Source organism: Barbus barbus (assembly GCF_936440315.1).
Source record: "Barbus barbus genome assembly, chromosome: 34".
In the NCBI taxonomy this organism is placed as follows: domain Eukaryota; kingdom Metazoa; phylum Chordata; class Actinopteri; order Cypriniformes; family Cyprinidae; genus Barbus; species Barbus barbus.
In genome coordinates, this window is record NC_136762.1 from 13,682,509 (window position 1) to 13,703,497 (window position 20,989).

Below are 20,989 nucleotides of genomic sequence, written 5' to 3' on the forward strand. Positions count from 1 at the left end.
TATGGAACAGATGTGTTTAAAATGAGCAATATTTTTATTGCTAGATTCATGTTATGTTCGCTAAAATAAAAAGTAATCAGACACAAATTTTTACCCTATTTGTAGGAAATTAAATATATTAAGATCACACATCAACATCAGTCCCACACTTTTGTCATGGGGTCGCGGGACACGTCCCACCTCTGCTTCTTATGTAAGATCAAATGGAATGGCTGTCTGTTAAAACCGACTGTAGCTCAATTACTTCTCTTGTTTCATCAGCCTGGGCCTTAGCAACTTGTCTTGCTGACTTCTAATTTGAATGGTGAGTCGGCTGGGTTTATACTGTTAACTTTTAAAACCTGAAGTGGAGACCATACACAATCTGAATACTTATGTCACATGTAAATTAGTTTGAAAGCATGTGCATCGTACAATCCTGAAATACAACAGCTATCGAATAGCAGGAGACCGTCAGACACATTCAGCTAAATATATCTCGAGGTACTCAGCTGACTGTTGAGTTATACAACAATGTGCAGACCGGTATTAACAAGTGCAACAACTTAAACTAAAATTCTCATTTGCATTTTTATTATTTGTGTAGTTCATTATCTTTTACAATCAGAGATAAAAAGGAATAATTACTCTCAGAACCAATTCGAAGATTCAAGACTGTGGCTGTATTTTTGACACAGAGCTTTCAGAGGTCATGCCCTACTCATGGGGTGCAAAGAAGGTGTCATTATGGTCTAATGTTTAAAAGTTCTCTACATCAAATTACATTGCATGTGGACTCTGTAGTGGCCCCTTACCCCTATTATTTCCTAAAAGACATATGTGCATGCTGTTATGAGATAAGGGGGATTTCTCTGTTCATGGGGACCCCCACACACCCCGTTATGCCCCACTTTCTGCTGATGACTGTCCTCCACCATAGGCATGCTATGGTGTTGGATGCATGGCTGCTAATTTTGGAACAGACGGTGAGCTTGAGTTTTTTCCTTTCCCCTTTTAGTCCTTGACTTCTCCACCAAATCCAAATGCTCTCCTGCAATATAGCAGACAAAACTCAATGTTTGTTTAAACTGCAGAGATTTGGTCATCAGCAAAATAGGACATTTTGATCTGTCTTTGTACTTATTTTCATATCAAGTAATCCTGAGGTAAGAAAAATAGAGGTTTAGATCACATCAGTGTCTAGATGCAAATTGTATCTGGCAGTTCCTGGCACAAAAAGGGAATAATGGTTAAACTAAGTTTGTCGCATTGGGTCGCACAGACAGTGTTTCACAGGGTGTAACTGTGAAATTGGACCCTGAGTATTAATATAAAGTAAGGGGGATGGTTGAGTTGTCCTCTTTCTTCTTTCTGTACAGTACACACTTTCACAATCCTGTCCCTTCACTGATGTTATGGGATTTTATTTTTTCTCAGCAGGGTTTCTGAATATTCCACCCACCTGTCACATGCTCAGTCATGTGCTCTTGAAGCATTTCCCAGGGAGGGAACCACAAATTAACCAATGGATGCACATTTGTTTTACTTATTCAAAAGAAAACTCCAGTGTGTTTCCTTGGGATTGTAGGGTTGAATGAAATAGGCAAGAAATAATTATTCCTGATCATGGATGTAAAACTTTTCCAAGACCAAGACCGTCAGGCTGTGGATATGTCCAAAGGCAGCTGTATTCTGGTCTCTCTGACACTGGTTTCAGATTGACTGCATTATGTCAAATGACACATAAGAACAAATTCAAGTGATCTTTAGAGAGAACTACACTCCAGTGCTTATTTCTCAGAAAAAATGGAGTCATTAAAAAACCTTCTGTGATTATTCCATTTAACCAACTACCAAACTATACACACAGGATTGTGTGATGTTATACAATGCCTTTGAAAACCAATCAGATGATTATGCAAAGTGTCATATACACATATTCTCTTAGGTATAATTAACAAAAATATGCCATAGTTGCAATTTGTATATTGCATGCAATGGTTTTTAAGCAGTACAGATCACTAACTGGACACTGAGAACACTACTGGGTACAGTACGGACTGTCTTTACCTCAAGGCACACGATGCCTTCTCTTACGCAAAGTATATCTTACAAGACATACCTGGCCAACTATTGCCTTAGTGAGAATAGTCATTAATGTATGCTATTTCATAAGTAAACAATATGTTTTAGCATGAAAATTGCATATTTCATATAAAGGCAATTTTAACTCATGCATTCACAACAATGAATATTATGATTCGTTTTTGTGGGCTTTGTTTAAATTTGAGTCCTATTTCACAATTTCTCTGTAAAAAGGATAAAGTAGCAAAGACAGGCCTCAACACAATAGTACTATACAAGTAATAACTGAATGCATTTGTTGTTCTTAAAATTAGGAAATAAACCATTTTTGCGCTTCTACAGTGTCTTCGAGTTATTTCATAACTGAGCAAGAGAGAGAACGGGCCACTGTGAGGGGGTGGGGACAGCTGTCTTTTCGTCTCGGGTGTTGTGATGCAGCTTCTTTCCTTTTAGAACCTGAAACCCCTTTCAAGGGGCGCAGCTGTCCAATGAGGCTCAAGCATGCATGAGCCGAGCAACCAATGGGCAGCAAACATCGAGGTATATAAACCACGGTCTGACATCTTGCAAAGTTGGGCAACCCCTACATTGGCTTGGTGAACAGGATCTGATCCCAAGGACTGTTACCTTTTCTCCCATACAGGTAAACTCAGCTACGGTTCAGAGATTTTACAAGGGTGGGAATAAGGGGTACTTGATGAAACATGAAAAACTTAAGGAAAAAAGGATGTAATACATTGCAGCTTTATGTGCCAAAATATTTCCCCATAAAAATTAATGAAACCTCATTGGGGTTAATGACCGGATTCCTGATGCACAATATCTGGATTCTTCTGGAATTACTCTCTTGATTCTTGGAGTATTAGAAATTCTCAGTTTCATGTTTTTAAAGTTGCTTTGCTCATGGCAGACCTTTAGAAAGCTTGTCCTTGCCTGATAAGCTTCAAAGAGTCATAATGCATTGGAAAGCTATTAAGTAGGTAGTCTGGAGTAGATATGCGGTCTATGGCAGGAATGATCTGTGTGTGCGCTTGACACCTGCTGTAATTCGGTGCAAGGTCATCTGGGGGAATTTATTGTTGATGTATTTTACTTAGGTCTATTTATAATACTTCAGATATTGCATTCTTTTTTTATGAATGCAAATGTATGCAAAAGCTTTGAATGTGTGGACATATAGTTTAGGATGATTTATCACTCCTAAACTGTAAGCTTTTGATTTTTCAAAAATTTTGTTAATTACATTTTGTAAAAGCAAAATTGATTTGGGCGTAATACCAATTATGGGGCGAGTGTGCATGCTCCACCCCCAGCAGAAATTAGAGAGGTGAATGTGCTATCTGCTTTGAGTGACGGGAGTGAGTTTGGCACCCATGCTAAAAATATCACCTGCTGTCTGATGCATATAAGCATGCAAGCTATTCAACCACCACTCCATGTAGAAATATGAGGTGCTGATTAGACATGGCATCATGTATTGTTACTAGGAGACTGAAGTTTACATGGGACACAAAATATAGTATGCATTAACCTTGTCTGCAACTGTTGGCATCTTGTTCTGGAAACTAGCACTGCTTATCCTTGACCGAACGCAAATGGGTAGTCGGTCATAATTCTCTGTTTCAATGTCAGCGATGAGGAATGCTGGTTCCCCTTCTTTCTTGGGTCCAATGAGTAAAGCTACACATTAGTAGGCCTGGTACAATGTTCCTGGTTGTCCACCCTGACAACAGCTCTGCAGACAAGATTTGCAGACTAATTTGAGTCTCCAAAGCATGCTGTAAGTACTTACCTTACTACTTGTCTATCGAAAGATCACCAGAAAAGTGCAATCATGACTAAGAACTGCAACAACGATTACAAGATGAAGTTTGCTCTGGAGGAGGAGTACCCTGACCTCTCCCAGCACAACAACCACATGGCCAAGATTCTGACTAAGGACATCTACAACAAACTGAGGAGCAAGTCAACCCCCAGTGGATTCACCCTGGATGACTGCATCCAGACCGGTGTGGACAACCCTGGTAAGCAGAATACATTCCCCCATAACAGCCGATCTTTTGAGATACCACAATCAAAGTTTTAGTTGTTCTAGAAGATATATAAAGCACTACATTTTGACCCCAATTCAAGGCCATCCCTTCATCATGACCGTCGGTTGTGTGGCTGGTGATGAGGAGTCCTACGAAGTCTTCAAGGAGTTGTTCGACCCCATCATTTCTGACCGTCACGGTGGCTATAAGCCCACCGACAAGCACAAGACTGATCTGAACTTTGAGAACCTGAAGGTACGCTAAAGTTCTTTACATTATCATGGCTGTTTTACTCTGCTGTGGCTGATGTTTACCTGTGCACAGGGTGGTGATGACCTTGACCCCAACTACGTTCTGAGTAGCCGTGTGCGTACCGGCCGTAGCATCAAGGGATTCACCCTGCCTCCCACCAACAGCCGTGGTGAGCGTAGAGCTGTGGAGAAGCTGTCCATTGAGGGTGAGTCTCATTGATTTTATGTCCTGACATCCACAAAACAACATGCCTGGTTTTACTGATGTTCACATTGTTCCTCTCACAGCTCTGAACAGCCTGGATGGCGAGTTCAAGGGCAAGTACTACCCTCTGAAGGACATGTCTGATAAGGAACAGGAGCAGCTCATTGCTGACCACTTCCTGTTTGACAAGCCTGTGTCCCCCCTGCTGTTGGCTGCTGGCATGGCTCGCGATTGGCCTGACGCAAGAGGCATCTGGCACAATGACAACAAGACCTTCTTGGTGTGGGTGAATGAGGAGGATCACCTGCGTGTCATCTCCATGCAGCAGGGCGGCAACATGAAGGAGGTCTTTAAGAGGTTCTGCGTTGGCCTGCAGAAGGTAAACCCCATCATTTACTACCTAATCATCCTTTACTTTTAATCCTTAAGATAAGCAACCAAAGGCCTGACTCCTTGCTGTATATTGCAGATTGAAGACGTCTTCAAGAAGAATAACCACGGTTTCATGTGGAACGAGCATCTTGGTTTCGTCCTGACCTGCCCCTCTAACTTGGGTACCGGCCTGCGTGGTGGAGTCCACGTCAAGCTGCCCAAACTCAGCACACATGCCAAATTTGAGGAGATCCTGACCAGACTGCGTCTTCAGAAGCGTGGCACAGGTGGGCTTGAAATTGCTAAACTTATAAAATGGCAGAGTTACACTGTGATCATCATTTTGAGAGACTCTATGCATCTATTATGCAGGTGGTGTGGACACTGCCTCTGTTGGTGGTGTGTTCGACATCTCCAACGCTGACCGCCTGGGCTCCTCCGAGGTGCAGCAGGTGCAGCTGGTGGTCGATGGTGTGAAGCTCATGGTTGAAATGGAAAAGAAACTGGAGAAGGGCGAGTCCATCGATGGCATGATCCCTGCCCAGAAGTAAAATGCCAAAAGTGCTTTTCTATTTTTTATTTGTTCTTTCAAGCAGTCATGCCATCTTGACTTTTCCAAGAGACACTCCACCCTGCTCCCTTTTTTCTTTTTTCTCTTTTTTCTCCTGCACTTTCCTTCTTATCTTCCTGTTCCTCCTGTAACATCCTGGGATCAAACTTCCACATAGCTAGAAAACCCCTAGCTATGTTGTATTCACCTAAACTTTTTTTTTTGGTTGTACAAAGTTAATAAATGGCCCCATGTAACAATCAACCTGTGTTTTAAGTCTTTACATTCTAGAGAAGTCTTGATTTGTACCTCCAGACACAACTGTGGACTAAAAGTATATATATGTAATGTATAATATAATTGTGGGGGATCCATTCAGAATTTTCAAAGCTGAACATCAGAACATAATTGGAACTTTATGCACACTTTCAAGAATAGTCAGCTAAGCTGACCTGAAAGTCATTGTGAACACTAAAATATGAGTAATTTGTGCAGAATAGCACAATGACTGTCAACAATAGTTCAAGCTTGGTTTGTCATTTCTTTCAGTTATTATAAAGCCAGATCACATTTGTTTGAATTATAACAAGTTAGTATATTGGCAAATCTCAATATATATATATATATAACCTATAATGCAATAAATTATTAAAAATTCCTGGTACAAAGGCAAATATGTTTTAGATGATTACTCGAATGACTAATGCACTTACAGAAAAAGACCAAAGAGGAAATTGTAAAGTGTGATTTGAAAAGCACAAATACACTAATCCAAACAGATTCATACCTGTATCTCTGGACATCTGATTTAGAGCTACCAAATGAGTATGATTTGGCTTCCAAAAAGAAAATAATAATAAGATCTCTATTGTTATGTATTCCTTATATATTCCCAATATATTTCCTTAAAACTCGCATTAAGCAAATATCTTATAAATTTTGAACTGAACAAAATAGACAAATCATTGGATTTCAGACAAATGTTGTATTAACCATTCTTGCATTTTCTCACATTGCACAGCTCAGACATATTGCAATCTTGACGATGACGACTTACAATGTCAAATCAGAGATAAACAAAGTCAACAGTCTGTTTGTGGCCATTCAGCAGAGATAACAGAGGTTTCTCATCAGCGTAACACATACAAGAGCAACACAAAGAGCATTGTGTCTCGACTTGGCTCAATGGGATAAATTGCACCATTTGAAGGGAGAACTGCTTTTAAACAGGTGATGTTGCTCACTCAGCCCTAAAGTGCTACGGTGTGACCATGTAATATGATGAATCTAAAAACAAGGAGGCTCAGGAAAGCAGACATCACCTACTCAACTTGCATCATTGGCAAGTTTGACAACCAACAAGATCATTAAAAAATGAGGAGAAAACGCTATCACTTTCAGCAATTTCATTGTCAGCGGCTCCACGTGTTGTCTACGGTTCGAAATGGTGTGGCTTTCACACTTGTTTTTTGTGAATATGGTTATTTAAACAAGTATAAAATTAAACATACTCTTCTCGCCGGCACAGCAGAAGATTAGAAATCAAAAAATGAATTAAATAGCAGCAGTTAAAAAGGAATGACAATGTACAGAGTGAACACGTGACAAAAAATGGGTGTTAAAAAACAACATGGCTAAGATACCAGGTAAAATCAGCGGTAAAACAGGCCTGGTAAAGGGAGTTCCTTCAGCAGGGCTTTTGTGTGAGCAGGTGCCTAGTTCTCAATGTATTTGTGCCAGTCTTTGTAGGCTTAGAGGGGGCGGGGGTGTGGGCGGGGCTACGTTCACTCATCCCATCTTTCTGTCCCATGCTTTTGTCCCTGCCCTCCACCCCCTCTTGCCCTCAGAGTTCGAGTTCTTTGGACACTTTGGTGGCGATGTCCCGGAAGGCAAGCGGTGCCCCCCACAGGCGCTTAAATCGAACACCACTGGTCCCTGCGGGGCCATTGGGCAGCTGGCACACCTCTGCTTCGAAGGCAACGCGGGAGCCGGCGGCTCCGTGGGTGCAGGAGAGGAGGAAGGGCCCGGCCTGGTGGACCTGGCAACCGCAGCCCTGCGCTGCCTCCCGCAGAGCCAGAACCACCTCGGCCGGGTCCCGCGGGCTCCGCACCTTCACATCCCAGCCGCATCGGGGGGTCCGGGGCTCTGTCGCTTTTTGATACCCAGATAGATAGCGACTGTGGAGGGAGGAGGAGGTGAAATGGGGGTTGGGCAGTGACATGAATGTGCAGATGGGGGGAGGGGGGGACAAGAGAGAAATATATTAGAAATATGTAAGTGCAAAATTGTAAACTTCATAGAGACTGACTAAACTGTGTGGACTACAAGTCTGTGATATTATTGAAAAAGGTAACACTTTATAGTAAAGTTCTATTTGTTTACATAAGGTAGAGCATTGGGCAACATCAATTAACAAGAACCAACTTTTTTTCCTTTTACATTTAATAATCTAGATTAATGTTAATTTTCAAAACACACTATTGTTTATTGATAATTAATGTCAGTTCATATTACATTTAAACTAATTGTTTTAGACTAAAACTGTATAAAAAGAAATTAACATTAATCTAGATGAATAACTAATTAAAAACATACTGTTTATTGTTAGTTTATGATATGTAATGTGTTAAAGGGTTACTCCACCCTAAAATTTTAATTTAGTCATTAATCACTTACCCCCATGTCCTTCCAAACCCGTAAAAGCTTTGTTCGTCTTCGGAACACAATTTAAGATATTTTGATGCATTCAGACAGCTCTCTGATCCTCCCATAGACAGCCATGTAAATGTAATCAACGTCCAGAAACGTAGCATTTTTGTTTTCTTTGCGTACAAAAAGTATTCTCGTAGCTTCATAAAATTACGGTTGAGCCTCTGATGTCACATGGATTATTTTACCGATCTCCTTGCTACGTTTCTGAACCTTGATCGTGTTAATTACATTGCAGTCTACAGGAGGGTCAGACAGCTCTCAGAATGCATCAAAATGTTCTTAATTTGTGTTCCGAAGACGAACAAAGCTTTTACAGGTTTGGAACAACATGGGGGTAAGTGATTAATGACAAAATATTCATTTTGGGGTGGAGTAACCCTTTAACTAATGTTAACTGAACCCTGTGGTAAAGTGTTACCAACAAAATCATAAGTAAATAGTTTGAAATAAACATCCTAAAAAAGTCTGAAACCTTTCTACAATCAAAAAAGCGAGGAAATATTCAGATGAACACTAAAACCTGTTACCTGTCAGGAGACACTGGAGTTCTTCAGGATAATAAAGCCATTTTCAAAAACAATCTGTTTCAATCTGAGCATTATCTAAATTCAGTGTGACTATCAGAAAAAGCCGGAGAACATTTTGGAAGGCCTGAATAAAATGTGAATGCCATTAAAGAAAAAAAGTCAAGACATACACTGCCATTTAAAAGTTTTGGGTCTGTTACAGTATTTATGCATTTTTTATGTTTTTGAAAGAAGTCTCACCAAGGCTGCATGTATTTGATCAAAAATACAGTAATATTGTGAAATATTATTACAATTTTAATATCAATTGTCTTTTTTTCTTGTTCTTTTCAAATATATTTTAATATGTAATTTATTCCAGTAATGGTAAAGATGAATTTTCAGCAGCCATTACTTCAGGGTCACATGATTTTTTTGGGGTAATCATTCTAATATGCTGATTTGCTGCTCAAGTAACCAAAGAATATACATTTATATTGAATATAAAATTCAAAAGGACAGCATTTATTTGAAATAGGAAACATCATTTTAATTTCATTTGAAAGACATTATAAATGTTTCTGCAGTCACTTTTCATCAATTTATGCATCCTTGCTGAATAAAAGTATTATTTTCTTTAAAAATAAATAAATAAAAATCTTACTGACCCCAAACCTTTGAGCAGTAGTGTATAAAACATTCACACTTAAATTAATGGGCACATACAAATATAGGGATAAAATATAATAATAATCAAGCAAAAATGTTGGGTAGAGCACTACTGTATGTTTATGCTGAAATTAACAAAACTCAGAACAGATTCCTGTGCAGCCATACATCACCTGTCATGCACTACACACATTATTCCTAAATATAAATCTCAACTGAATGTAAACTGCATTCAAAGTACATACACTTAGCAACTTTTAACAAAAATATTTTGAGATTAATAATTAAAAATGCCATTCAAACATCCATGTAAAAAAACTGAAATGTGAATTTCCAAATGCAACAGCCAACCACCGTCAGTGAATATGGAAAAGGTCAAGGGAAGGACAAGTACAAAATCTACATACATCTAAGCTAGTTTTGATGCACACAGTGACAGTACACAGTTCTATGTAGGTAATTAACAAAATGCAGTCACATTCTGATAAGTCTGATCTGCCATCGCACGGATCACATGCTAGAAATTACCTGTATTTTTTAGCCTGACTTTTTGTAGTTGTATCTGTAGCTAAGGAAAAGTAACAGAGAGTTAAAATCGGATGAGGAAGTTTTTATTTAATTTTTTTCTGAGCAAATCAATCTGGATGATCGTGTCATACTATTATTGTTCATTTTCCTCTACCTATTTTCTGTCTTTCTTCTGTTTGAGTTGTTTTCTGCAATGCAGAACATGATCCAGAATTGGAGGATGGATGGCTTACGTTACTTCCTCAGTCATTTTTTTGTGTATTAAAAAGAATATGGAAACACTCACCTTGTGACCGGAGATCTGCAGACTCTCTCAGGTTCGTCTGTGACCCTCAAGAGGAAGACAAAAGTTCATGTTAGGAATCAACCAGCCAATAGTGTGAGTAGCCCCAGAGTGCACCCTGGACGATGGGACGGGATGACACGTGTCGCTCCTCCCACCTCCAATTTCAGTGGTTTATAATACAGCAGAGATTATTGGTGTAGACGTTTGCGCGTGAGCATTCTTTTATATACGTTTTTATGAATGATGTACTCTGTTTGGCTGTACTACAGAAATATTAAGAGCTAACAACAGCGATTTCAGTTAGAATTAATTAGCAAATGTGTTTTTTTTTTTTTTTACTTATGACGAATTAGGGGAAGTCAGGGGAAGTCGTGGCCTAATGGTTAGAGAGTCGGACTCGTAATCCAAAGGTTGCGGGTTCGAGTCCCCGGCCGGCAGGGATTGTAGGTGGGGGGAGTGAATGTCCAGCGCTCTCTCCACCCTCAATACCACGACTGAGGTGCCCTTGAGCAAGGCACCGAACCCCCAACTGCTCCCCGGGTATAAATGGCTGCCCCCAAATTCTTCATTCGTGGCCGTGATATAGTCCTACCTATTCTATATCACGTTAAATGAAGTCAGATATTAAGGCATTTTTCACAGTACACGAAACAGGCATACTTTAACACGGAGCAGTTTTAGCTGGGCAATGTTGATAAAAATGATCTACTGTTTGAGATTTAGCTGTTTTGTATAATGTATATTTATATGTAGCCCATATTCATTATTTTAGGATCGGTGGATAAGCACAAACTTAGGAAATTATGATAATTCACTGTAGTTCAGTAAGACATAAGACAAACCCGCAAATGGTTTTATTCTAAAGAAACAACTGAGGTGACAATAATACCAAATAGCCCATCAGCGTGAACTGGGGTTTTATGTGTGGATAATGGGAATAAAAACCTTAATATTTAAACCTTAAAATTAACAATTTTTTTTTTTTTGCATATAGGTTTATTTTAAATGTTTTTGTTTACTACTGCTGTTATTAAATCTGACCAATCAAATCGAATCAAATATTATTACTAATGTGTTTTAGTGCATATTTAAGCAATAAATGTTCATATATTTTCTCTGTAACATTGTTATTTATGCTTTTATATATAGGCTATGCACAAATTAAATGGTTTTAAGACTGGTTTTGTGGCTCAATCCTTTAAAAAGAACCAGGAATCACTGTACTATATTAGACCTACTGATTTTAGATTTTTAGTAGGCTAGTTATTATAGAATTTAATAAATAAATAAAAAAATTAAAAATCACAAAGAATGTCTCTTTTACTCATTAAAAGTGCTCACGTACATATTGCACAGATTTACAGCTCCGGGTGATTTAATATTCTATATTTATGCCTATATGTCTATATGGCTACAATGATCGAGTGTTAATAACTCAATCTAAATTCATCCTGTACACAGATTAGAACAGGCACACACAATGAGGGTGTGGATACAGAAATAATTGGATTTTTAATATCTGAAGTCATGGACACTTATTTACTATAAGATAGGCACCTTTAAAAATTGTAAGAGAATCAATATAGGCTCAAATATTTTATTAAGATATAAACAAGGAAACATTGAGCTTGCCATGAAAAAATGTTTTAGAAGTTTGTGACACATTGAGCAACGTAACTCATCTCTTTACACAACAACAAAAAACGGTTGTGCTTTAAAACGTAAAATCAGCCGCTTATGTTCGTATTTGTCCATTTCTAAAATACAGTAAATTATCATCATTTGTGTATAAAATCCCAACTGATCCACAGCCTGCCGATCCTCAAGGAAATATGAATGAAGGTGCTGTCATCAAGAGTTTATTTGTAAACAATGACTTCTGACTAAAATTATCATGGTTACTAAACAGATAATAATTAAGATAGGCCTATGATTCTAGATTTAGTACATAATATTTCTGTAATATGGCCAAAGGAATGCGCATACTCGGGTCTACACCAATAAGATTTGCCGTGTTATAAACCAATAGAATTTGGAGTGGGCGGAGCAACACACGTAGCCCCGCCCCAATCGTCCAGATTGCACTCTGGAGTGTGGCAATTAGTCTTCATCCCACCCTCCACAAACAACCAATCGCAAGAGTTCACATCTAACACCACAGACTTGCACTGTTACATAGACATCACCTTTAGCAATCCACAAAAATCACCACTGACAACAAAAGAAAGTGACAACAGTGATGGATTTACAGGGTAGCATTATGCATTAAATATATTAATTACGTTTTTCTTTAAATATATTAATTACGTTCATATTGCTTTATGTCAGTGCAACACAAATTAAAGAAACATTCACAATTGTATCCTTAAAAACTCCATCTAAATATATGTTTTTAAGTTTATTAATCTACTATTCTACATGAGAGGTTAGAACAATATTAGTAGTTATTAAAATAATTGTGAACAAAGAAAATGCTAGCTGACTGATGTCCACATGAGGGCGTTATGGATCAAGGCTGCTTTTATGAGTATTTGTGAAACTTTCCATTCACATGATGTAGCAGTGGATTCCCTCTTAAAGGGACAGTACAGGGGCTTCTTCCTCAATCATTACAGTGAAAATGGAGGGGTCTCTGTTGGGTGTAAATAAACTATATCTGGATAGAAAAATTATGTGGTAAGCAAGGGAGGCAAATGAGCTTGGCCAACGGTGAGTGGGATTTGGCATGAAAGGATGAAATATACGTTACATAACTAATCTGGGTTTAAAGTGAAAAGAGGAAACCCCTGCTCTGCTTGCCTTGTCCTAAATTAGGCTTTTGTGATAGAACAGTCCAGATGAAATTGTTTTAAATGGCTGTATTTTTTTTTTATGTATTAAGTCACTATAATCACTAGAAACCTGATAAAGGTTTGAATGAGTAAAAGGTGAGAGTAATGCATAAATGAGTGCATGAAAAAAGTAGTACATGGATGGTGCTGGTGTAAAAGACCCCTTGAGCAAATACAAATACAAGACCTTTTGAAATATTAAAATATCTGCAAAGATTTAGTTTCACAAAATACATTAACAATAACAAAAATAGTGTTTGCCCCCCCTCCTCACCCTCATGTTGTTTCAAACAATTATTTTCTTCTTATCACAAGCAAAATATTTTGCATAATATGCAAATTTGGACTGTCATGTTGAGGAAATGATAAATAAAGACCAGTAAAATCAGTTTTACTAGTCCATATGACTTATATGCAAGTCTTCCTTTTTGCTGTCGCTCAAAAAATGTATTTGATTCATATATGTTGTGGAAAGACCTTGCACGACACGTCTTGATATACCATATTCGAAATAAATGCAATTTAAGAGTCACAGCAAAGAGAAAGATTTTCAGCGACTAACACCTCAAGCAACTGTGTGATTTCAGAAGACTTCAAATAGAGCGTAGCTGTTCCTGTGCACTTTTTCAGTGTCCTTGGTTCTGAAAATGTTTTCCCATTTCAAATAGGGACTTTAAAAGTCTTCATTATAAAAAAATACACAACATGAATTAAAGGGATAGTTCACCCAAAAATGAAAATTCTGTCATTGATTACTCACCCTCATGTCCTTACAAACCTGTAAGACCTTCGTTAATCTTCAGGATACAAATTAAGATATTTTTTAGGAAATCCGAGAGCTTTCTGACCCTGCATAGACAGCAATGCAACTGACACGTTCAAGACCCAGATAGGTAGTAAGGACATCGTTAAAATAGTCCATGTGACATCAATGGTTCAACCATAATTTTATAAAGCTACGAGAATACTTTGTGTGCAAAGAAAACAAAAATAACTTTATTCATCAATTTCTTCTCTTCTGTGTCAGTCTTTGACATGCGTTCAGGTCAGAGTACCACGATGCATACGTGTGATGCTGCTGACGCAGGTGCTGCCGTTCTGACGTATAACCCAGATGCACTGCGCCTTTTTTTTACAAGGAGAGGAAGACTCACGCTGCACATAAAACAGCCTTTGTAACATGCCTGAAGATTTTGACAGAGAGGATGACTTGCAATTTTGAGATTGAGGATTATGTTATTCGCAGTACTTCATGGGAGTGTGAAGAGTTATTTTGGTGCAATTTGCAGAGATTCTCAGTTTGATTGAGATTTCTTTCATCGGTAATGCAGTTTTTTTTAAAAAAACAGGAATTATGCTGTTAAACCACATTATTTAAAAAATAAGTTAAATAATGCAGAATTATGGCATCGACAGAAGCATAATATCGATTAACAACCATGTAGCTCACAGTAGGTAGGAAGTTATGGTTCAAAGCAATACCTCTATGGTGAAAATGAATGGGATTTTAACTTCTGAAACCAGACTTTTGCATTCTACATAGCAATATGAGTCATATGACATTTCTTTGACCTTGAAATCTCACACATATTCCAGAAGAAAGAAAACCATACAGGTTTGGAATGACATGAGGGTGAGTATGATGACTATCCAAAATGAAAATTTTTGAGCAAATTATCCCTTTAAAATGCAACTAAATAATATATGTACAAGCTCAAGGAGGTGCTCTGACACCCAGCGCCAACACAGGTGCCAAAGAGAGTGGTGAGACTGTGAGTATTTTGACAGACTGAGAGATGGAAAAAGGCCACAAACAGGAAGAAAACTTACTAACTGTTTTTGATCCCTGTGGCAGAGTGCAGCCCGAGACTGACTTGTTTGAGCTCTGGCGCTTAGAGGGATCAAGATTGACCCTAAGAGTTGATGAAGGGAAAGAAAAAGGACAGTGAAGAGAGGGACAGTTTGGTAGACAGAAGGAGGGGAACAGGAAGATTAAGAGAGAAATAAGATTGCAGCAAGGAAAAAAAGCAAAGAAACAAATAAACAGAATAGAAACACTGAGCACCCAACAATAGCCAAGACCAAGAGATAGAGGGACACGAGGGGGAGCAGGTGCCTGAAGCTGTCGGTTAATAACAGAGGAGGCTTGAGGAAGAGTTAATGCAGAGAGTTCATATGCAAACTTATGCAGAAAAAGGACTTTATCCATTGGATGTCATCCTAGATAGGTTCATCTAATCGGGAAGTTTCTTTTAAGAGATGGAAGTGTTGCTCTAATCTAATAAAGAGCTTCTAGTTGCATATCCCTGCAAAAGTCCTTCTTTCTGGCTTTCAGCCCAGAGAGGCACATAAACAATTTCACTGAGGATGCTGAAGAGCAAAGCGCCACATCACCATTCCTACATGCTACTGAACATCTCAATTACATTACGGACTCCAAAAGCTCCCATATCTAACTCCATTACCTCCTCAGATTCCACAGGACAATGGGCACCAAACTAAATGAAAGATGACTTTGTAAACTGATTGGCTCCAGCAGTGGAGCCTCTGTCATTTTGATATTATGCAGCTAATGGGCCGGTCACGTCAAAGATGATAACGATAAAGATAACTATAACTATAAAGTTGTACAAATTTCCTTCTAATTCAGAGAGAATAGAGACATAGAGGAATGATATCATTGGAAACAATTTCAGATTTTTTTTCTAGCTGATGAACAATAAAAACTCACACAGCCAATCAGAATCCACCTGACTTAAAGATAAACAAAATGTTATTGTCCATTTGTATGGACACTAATTTAGTTTTTATAATTATTGTCCGTTGGTTTAGATGCTAATTTAGTTAATATACTTCTGCTGGTGTGGATGCTGTTGTCTTTGCCTTTTCATGTCTATTCATGACTTTTGAGTCCTGGTGTCCTCTATGGAGAACATTAAAATAATTTTTCAAAAATGTATTTTTTTTCTTGTGCTCTAAACAATGTAATGACATGAAATTCACAATATTTTCCACTGGTAGTCAGGAGGATATAGTGATCGTTACAGTTATTGTCTGTTGGTATGGACGCTAATGTAATTCTCATTATATCTTCCGTTGATGTAGAGACTAATATTATGATCGTTAGAGTCATTGTCTCTTTGTGTGGATGTTAGTGTAGTTATCATTATAGTCACCGTCCATTGCTGTGGACATTAATATATTGTTCATTGGTGTGGATGTTAATAGTTATTTTTATATTTATGGTTCTTGGGATGGATGCTAATATAGTTATTGTTTTAGTTATATTTATAGCTATCGTCCATTGGTGTGGACGTTAATATAGTTCTGTCATGACAACTCTGTTAATGTGTTTGGTCTTGGCAGAATAGATCTGCTACGCTGCTGCTGCATCAGATTAAGTACAGAGACTTGCAACTGCCAATACATGCTGCTGTATGTAATAAATACTGCTGCTGTACATATAATATATATAAAATGACCCCCATATATAACATTCATGAAATTACCCCATTGTAGATCTATACAGGTGGAGCTGGGGAAGGTAGAGGGCTTCTGAAGCGCACTGCAACTGCTACACCAAACGCTAGCCAAGTATTTGAATGTTGTGCAGCAAGCTCATTGGCTGCTGATGTGAAAAGAAACCAATCAGCTGCACAATGTGATTATATACAACTGAGTTAGAACCTGCACCACATAGAGTTTCATGACAGAACTTTGCATTTATCATTATAGTTATAGTTTATAGTCACCATTCTCCAGTGTGAACAGGCCTTAAACATCCTCAGACAGCACAATGCTAACTCTATTAGGTGGAATAATTGGAAAGAACGAACTGATGATGTGGAACTTGATTTTGTCATTCTGGTTAACACGATGAAACCGTCGCTCTCTTCTTACCTGCGGGTAAGCTTTGAGGTCAGCTTAGTGAACAGGTTTGTGGTGGCACGGCTACGGGAGTGCGGCAGAGGGCTGGCTTCATGGGAGAGGGTGGGTGAGGTGGGGGGTGCATGGGTGGGAGGCCGGTGGTCCCGGAGTTGGCCCCCGTGGAAGGTGCTGCGGATGGTGGAGCCCCTCGTCAACCGAGAACGCTCGGAAGATGTGGAGCTGGAGGCCCCGGCCCCAGAGATGCTGTGGGTGGACGGGGATGCTGGAGGTAATCGATGTGACAAGGAGCTGAGGAAAGAGACAAGAAAACATGGATGGAAATTAAATTCCCCTTGAACTGAAGCTGGGTGTGACTCGTCCGCCATTACTTATGCTATGGAAATGAATGATACCCACCCGGAACAACCATTGTAGGATTCTAACAACCACCCAGAACATTTTTGCATGTGAAAATACAAAAAATCTAGAAAGCTGACAGTGCAGTGATACAGTATGTCATTAATGCTGCTTATTAACAGTCATCGTGGCTCTAGTCTCAGCCTCAGACGTCACGCCCACCGACCACTGGCTGAACGTCTGATGCATATGGCACACAAAAGTGGAAACACTTCAGGAGTTTCGAAGTCGTCATCAAATTTGCTGAATTATACAGGATTTCCGGGAGACATGTGTCACGTTCTTTAACGTTCTACCTAGAAACAAAGATGCCGTGACACCAAACCCCCTCACGAAAGAAGAAAGCCGTCGTGTTTACAACTGTGACGACAAGCGCTTATCAGGATCAACTAAACACTGGATTTTCAAAAGTATGTGAAATATTCAAAGTTTGCGGCATAGAATCTTTAAAAATATGTCTGAGAGTTTTACACACTGATGGAGACATTTCCACGCCCCGAAACGTGACGCTGAATGAAATGAACTGTGATTGGTTGTTTGACATGTCGATCTAAGGGCCTCATGGGCGGCCTTGGCTAACAAAAGCTGCCATGGATTCCAGAACTTCAGCCATCAGTCCGAAGGTCTGGCTATGCGAAACTATTGTGGCTCTAACTGGAGGTTACTTCGGTAGCTGAACTTAATCCATAAGGCAAAGTCCAAAACGAAACACAGTAACAGCTCTGAAGCAATACGATTAGACCAATATCAGATCTCAAGGCTCAGAGAGGCAGCTTCTGGTTGGGTTTAGTTGAGCATAAATGTGAGGCAGGATGCTGAGTCACTGAGGCATGAGCTCTCTTGTGTTCTTATTCCCATCTTAGAAACAGCCACTTAAGGCAAATTAAAACTGAACCTTAGCAGAAAAAAGCTTGCACACGATTGCACATCTGAATGCCGGAGACAGAGATACGCAGAGAATGGAGAAGGTTAGAGAAATCTCTTTATTTTCTGTTTATTAAACTAAACCGAATCAGGGAACAAGGAGAGAAATCATCTCACATGAGCAATAGGAATAGGGATGCTTTCCATAGCAACAGCACTACTAATATCTCAGTTTAGATGGGTTCACAACGCAGACGTGCCGCTCTTGGCACCGGATTGCCTCTGTCCCACTGTCTCGCTCAGTTTTGGCATAAATCTAACAGATCTCACATTCTGCCTCAGTCTGCCCACTGGCCCCGGGCCACTTCACTTAATGCTCTAAATAACCCTGCACTGACGGACCTTACACACACACAGGATTTCCTATAACAGAGTTTCAAATATTAGCTTCCATTGGTCGGAAACACTGCAGTCATTAATTGCAGTTCTGGGCAGAAAATTAATGTGATGAAGGGGTTTGAAACAGGGCAACTGGGCCTGGAAGTGTATTCGGTGTGTATATGGGGTCCAAGAAATTTGAGACTAGTTTGGGATTTAAAATCTCAGAATTAATGTTTGAGGATTTTAAAATGAACAAATTCTATTGAAATATTCTACATTATTTAAAAATAAAATATGCAAATTTGTGACTAATATTTAAAATATTAATATCAATTCAGTGTTCTCTCAAATCATTACTGTGATAATACTATTTGCAATAAAAACATTAAATGTATTAAAATGATAAAAATCATTTTAGATTTCACTGTACATTCGTCACATTCTGGTGATGGTGATTCTGCGTGTGTGGACACGTGTACTGTACTAGCTGTGCTCAGGGGAGGGAGGCTTCTTTAGGTCAACCAGTCAAGTAGCCTTATGACCCAGACAATCCACATGCCTCCTCTCGTTCTCTTTAAGTCACATGACACCCAGTCTTTGGGCCTCCCCCGAAGAGGGGGAAAAAGAGAGAGGAGGGTGATAGAAGAACAGCTAATCAGTCACCATCTGCCACTGCTGAAGCATAACAGACCAAATCCATCTCAATAAACAAGCACACAGAAAAACTACTTTCGGCTTTAGCATGTACATCAATTATGAAACGTCAATGCACATACACAAATATAAAACACAGAGACACATTTTACCTGTTCTCTTTCCCATTCTGTAGTAAGGAGTGTCTGTCGGTGCTCGTACGGTCTGTACACACATAAGTGTTTCTACGGGTCATGGCACTGGCAGGGATGTTGTTCTAAAGCATGAAACAGGAAGCAGGTATTAAAAAACAAAAACAATGGATTTAAACACAGACATACCATCCTAATATAACCAGCTTTTCTGGCACAGCTGTCCTCAGAAATTCATGCATTTTCTATTATGGACAAGCTGTTTGCAAACTAAGGGGAACATCACTTTATGATCAGAGTATGCCGATAACAAATGTGAACGTGCCATTATATCCCAAGGGAAAAACTGTTGTTATTGATGTATTTGGTGTACAGGAAGTTATGTAACATTTTAACCCTACGCGTTTTGGGGCAGATTTTCCTGATAAGGCTGGCACTTGAAATGTCATCAGCATGATTTATATTTTCTACTCTATTAAAGGAATAGTGCATTTAAAAATGAAAATCCAACATCATTTACTTATATCTTTCGAAACCTGCATGTTTTTTTGCCTTCCGTGGAACACAAAAGAAGTTATTTATAGCAGAAAGTCCAGCTTCCCTTTTCCACAGAATGAAAGTAAACGGTGGCCACGGCTGTAAGCAAGGTTAACAGCTTAAATTTCAGGTGGTTTCTTGCATAAATCTATGATATGGCTTCAAAATGAAGTGCAAAAGCCCTAAGAAAGAATTTGTGAACAATCATTAATAAACTCCTTAACAATTAATACTGTAATTAATATTTCCTGTAACAGGATGTACATGACTTCCTGTGCTTGATTACCGTTGTCACATTGATGTCTTTGCGGCGGTCAGGGATCTCCGCTTTGTTGGGGTTGTTGGCTGTGCTGACCATGGGGCTCGACGGGGGGATGCTGCGACTGCCCACCACACTGCAGCTGGCCTTCCTCGAGGGCAGACGTTCCTCTTTTAGATCCCCCTCTCCTGTACTGGTGGGGCTTCGCTTGGGATGGGTTACTGGCACTGATGGCCCACCTGACAAACATGATCAATTAAAGACAATTATAAATAATGTTAATTATTTAACAAAAATAATAATAACAACATTAACGATAAATAAAGATGCTGTTATTAATAATAATAAATATTCTTACTAATATTAATAATTATGAACTAATTATATTAATAAATATAGAATTATAATAATATGTTCCATCCTGAATAAATATTACTACTACTAATTATTATTATTATTGTTAATATCAACTGATATTAATATGATTAAAAAATTGTATTAATAGTGTTTTATTTAGTTATTAAATGACAATAATAATAATAGCAATATAATTATTATTAATAAACTGATATTAATATGATTAATATTTTACTATTAATACACCAATAATAATAGCAATAAGAATACTAATAGCAATTTTAATTAATAATAATAACTATTATTGCTATTGCGTTTCTATGTTAATTGATATTAATGATTAATGTTTTATTATTAATAAATGTCTATAATAATTGTTGTTGGTATATATTCATGATAAAATATAAATATTATTAATATAAATTGATATTAAAAACAATAATTATTATTACCATTAATAATAATAATAAAAAAATAACAAAAGTCTTACAATTAACAAAAATATTTATAAGACT

General features: G+C 38.4%; 2 protein-coding genes across 6 annotated transcripts in view; one reads left to right on the forward strand and one right to left on the reverse strand.

The window, feature by feature from the left end:
- Positions 1–2,517: 2,517 nt before the first annotated feature.
- Positions 2,518–6,490, forward strand: LOC306854444 (creatine kinase M-type-like). The gene is made up of 7 exons (XM_079392433.1): positions 2,518–2,707; positions 3,879–4,088; positions 4,198–4,352; positions 4,422–4,554; positions 4,637–4,932; positions 5,023–5,212; positions 5,298–6,490. The coding sequence occupies exons 2-7, from the start codon at positions 3,899–3,901 to the stop codon at positions 5,474–5,476; spliced, it is 1,143 nt and encodes a 380-aa protein (XP_079248559.1). The 5' UTR covers positions 2,518–2,707; positions 3,879–3,898; the 3' UTR covers positions 5,477–6,490.
- The window catches only part of LOC306854434 (MAP/microtubule affinity-regulating kinase 4-like), a gene marked incomplete at its 3' end in the record, with an annotated part of 49,613 nt that continues 34,219 nt past the window's right edge, over positions 5,596–20,989 (reverse strand). For 2 of the 5 annotated variants that reach the window (XM_079392412.1, XM_079392416.1), the window contains 5 exons: positions 20,145–20,356; positions 19,343–19,446; positions 16,908–17,183; positions 10,177–10,221; positions 5,596–7,652 (listed from right to left, as the gene is read on the reverse strand). In XM_079392412.1, the coding sequence (XP_079248538.1) occupies positions 7,319–7,652; positions 10,177–10,221; positions 16,908–17,183; positions 19,343–19,446; positions 20,145–20,356 (971 nt within the window). Of the gene's footprint in view, positions 7,653–9,890; positions 9,931–10,044; positions 10,079–10,176; positions 10,222–14,721; positions 14,921–16,907; positions 17,184–19,342; positions 19,447–20,144; positions 20,357–20,989 lie in introns of those variants that run through there. The other 3 variants (XM_079392415.1, XM_079392414.1, XM_079392413.1) reach the window with 3 other exon arrangements.

Coding starts and splice junctions, on each gene's coding strand:
- LOC306854444 (XM_079392433.1), top strand. CDS start 3,899: ATGACTAAGAACTGCAACAACGATTACAAGATGAAGTTTGCTCTGGAG. Junction 4,353..4,421: donor TGAACTTTGAGAACCTGAAG/GTACGCTAAAGT, acceptor ACCTGTGCACAG/GGTGGTGATGACCTTGACCC. Junction 4,933..5,022: donor TCTGCGTTGGCCTGCAGAAG/GTAAACCCCATC, acceptor TGTATATTGCAG/ATTGAAGACGTCTTCAAGAA.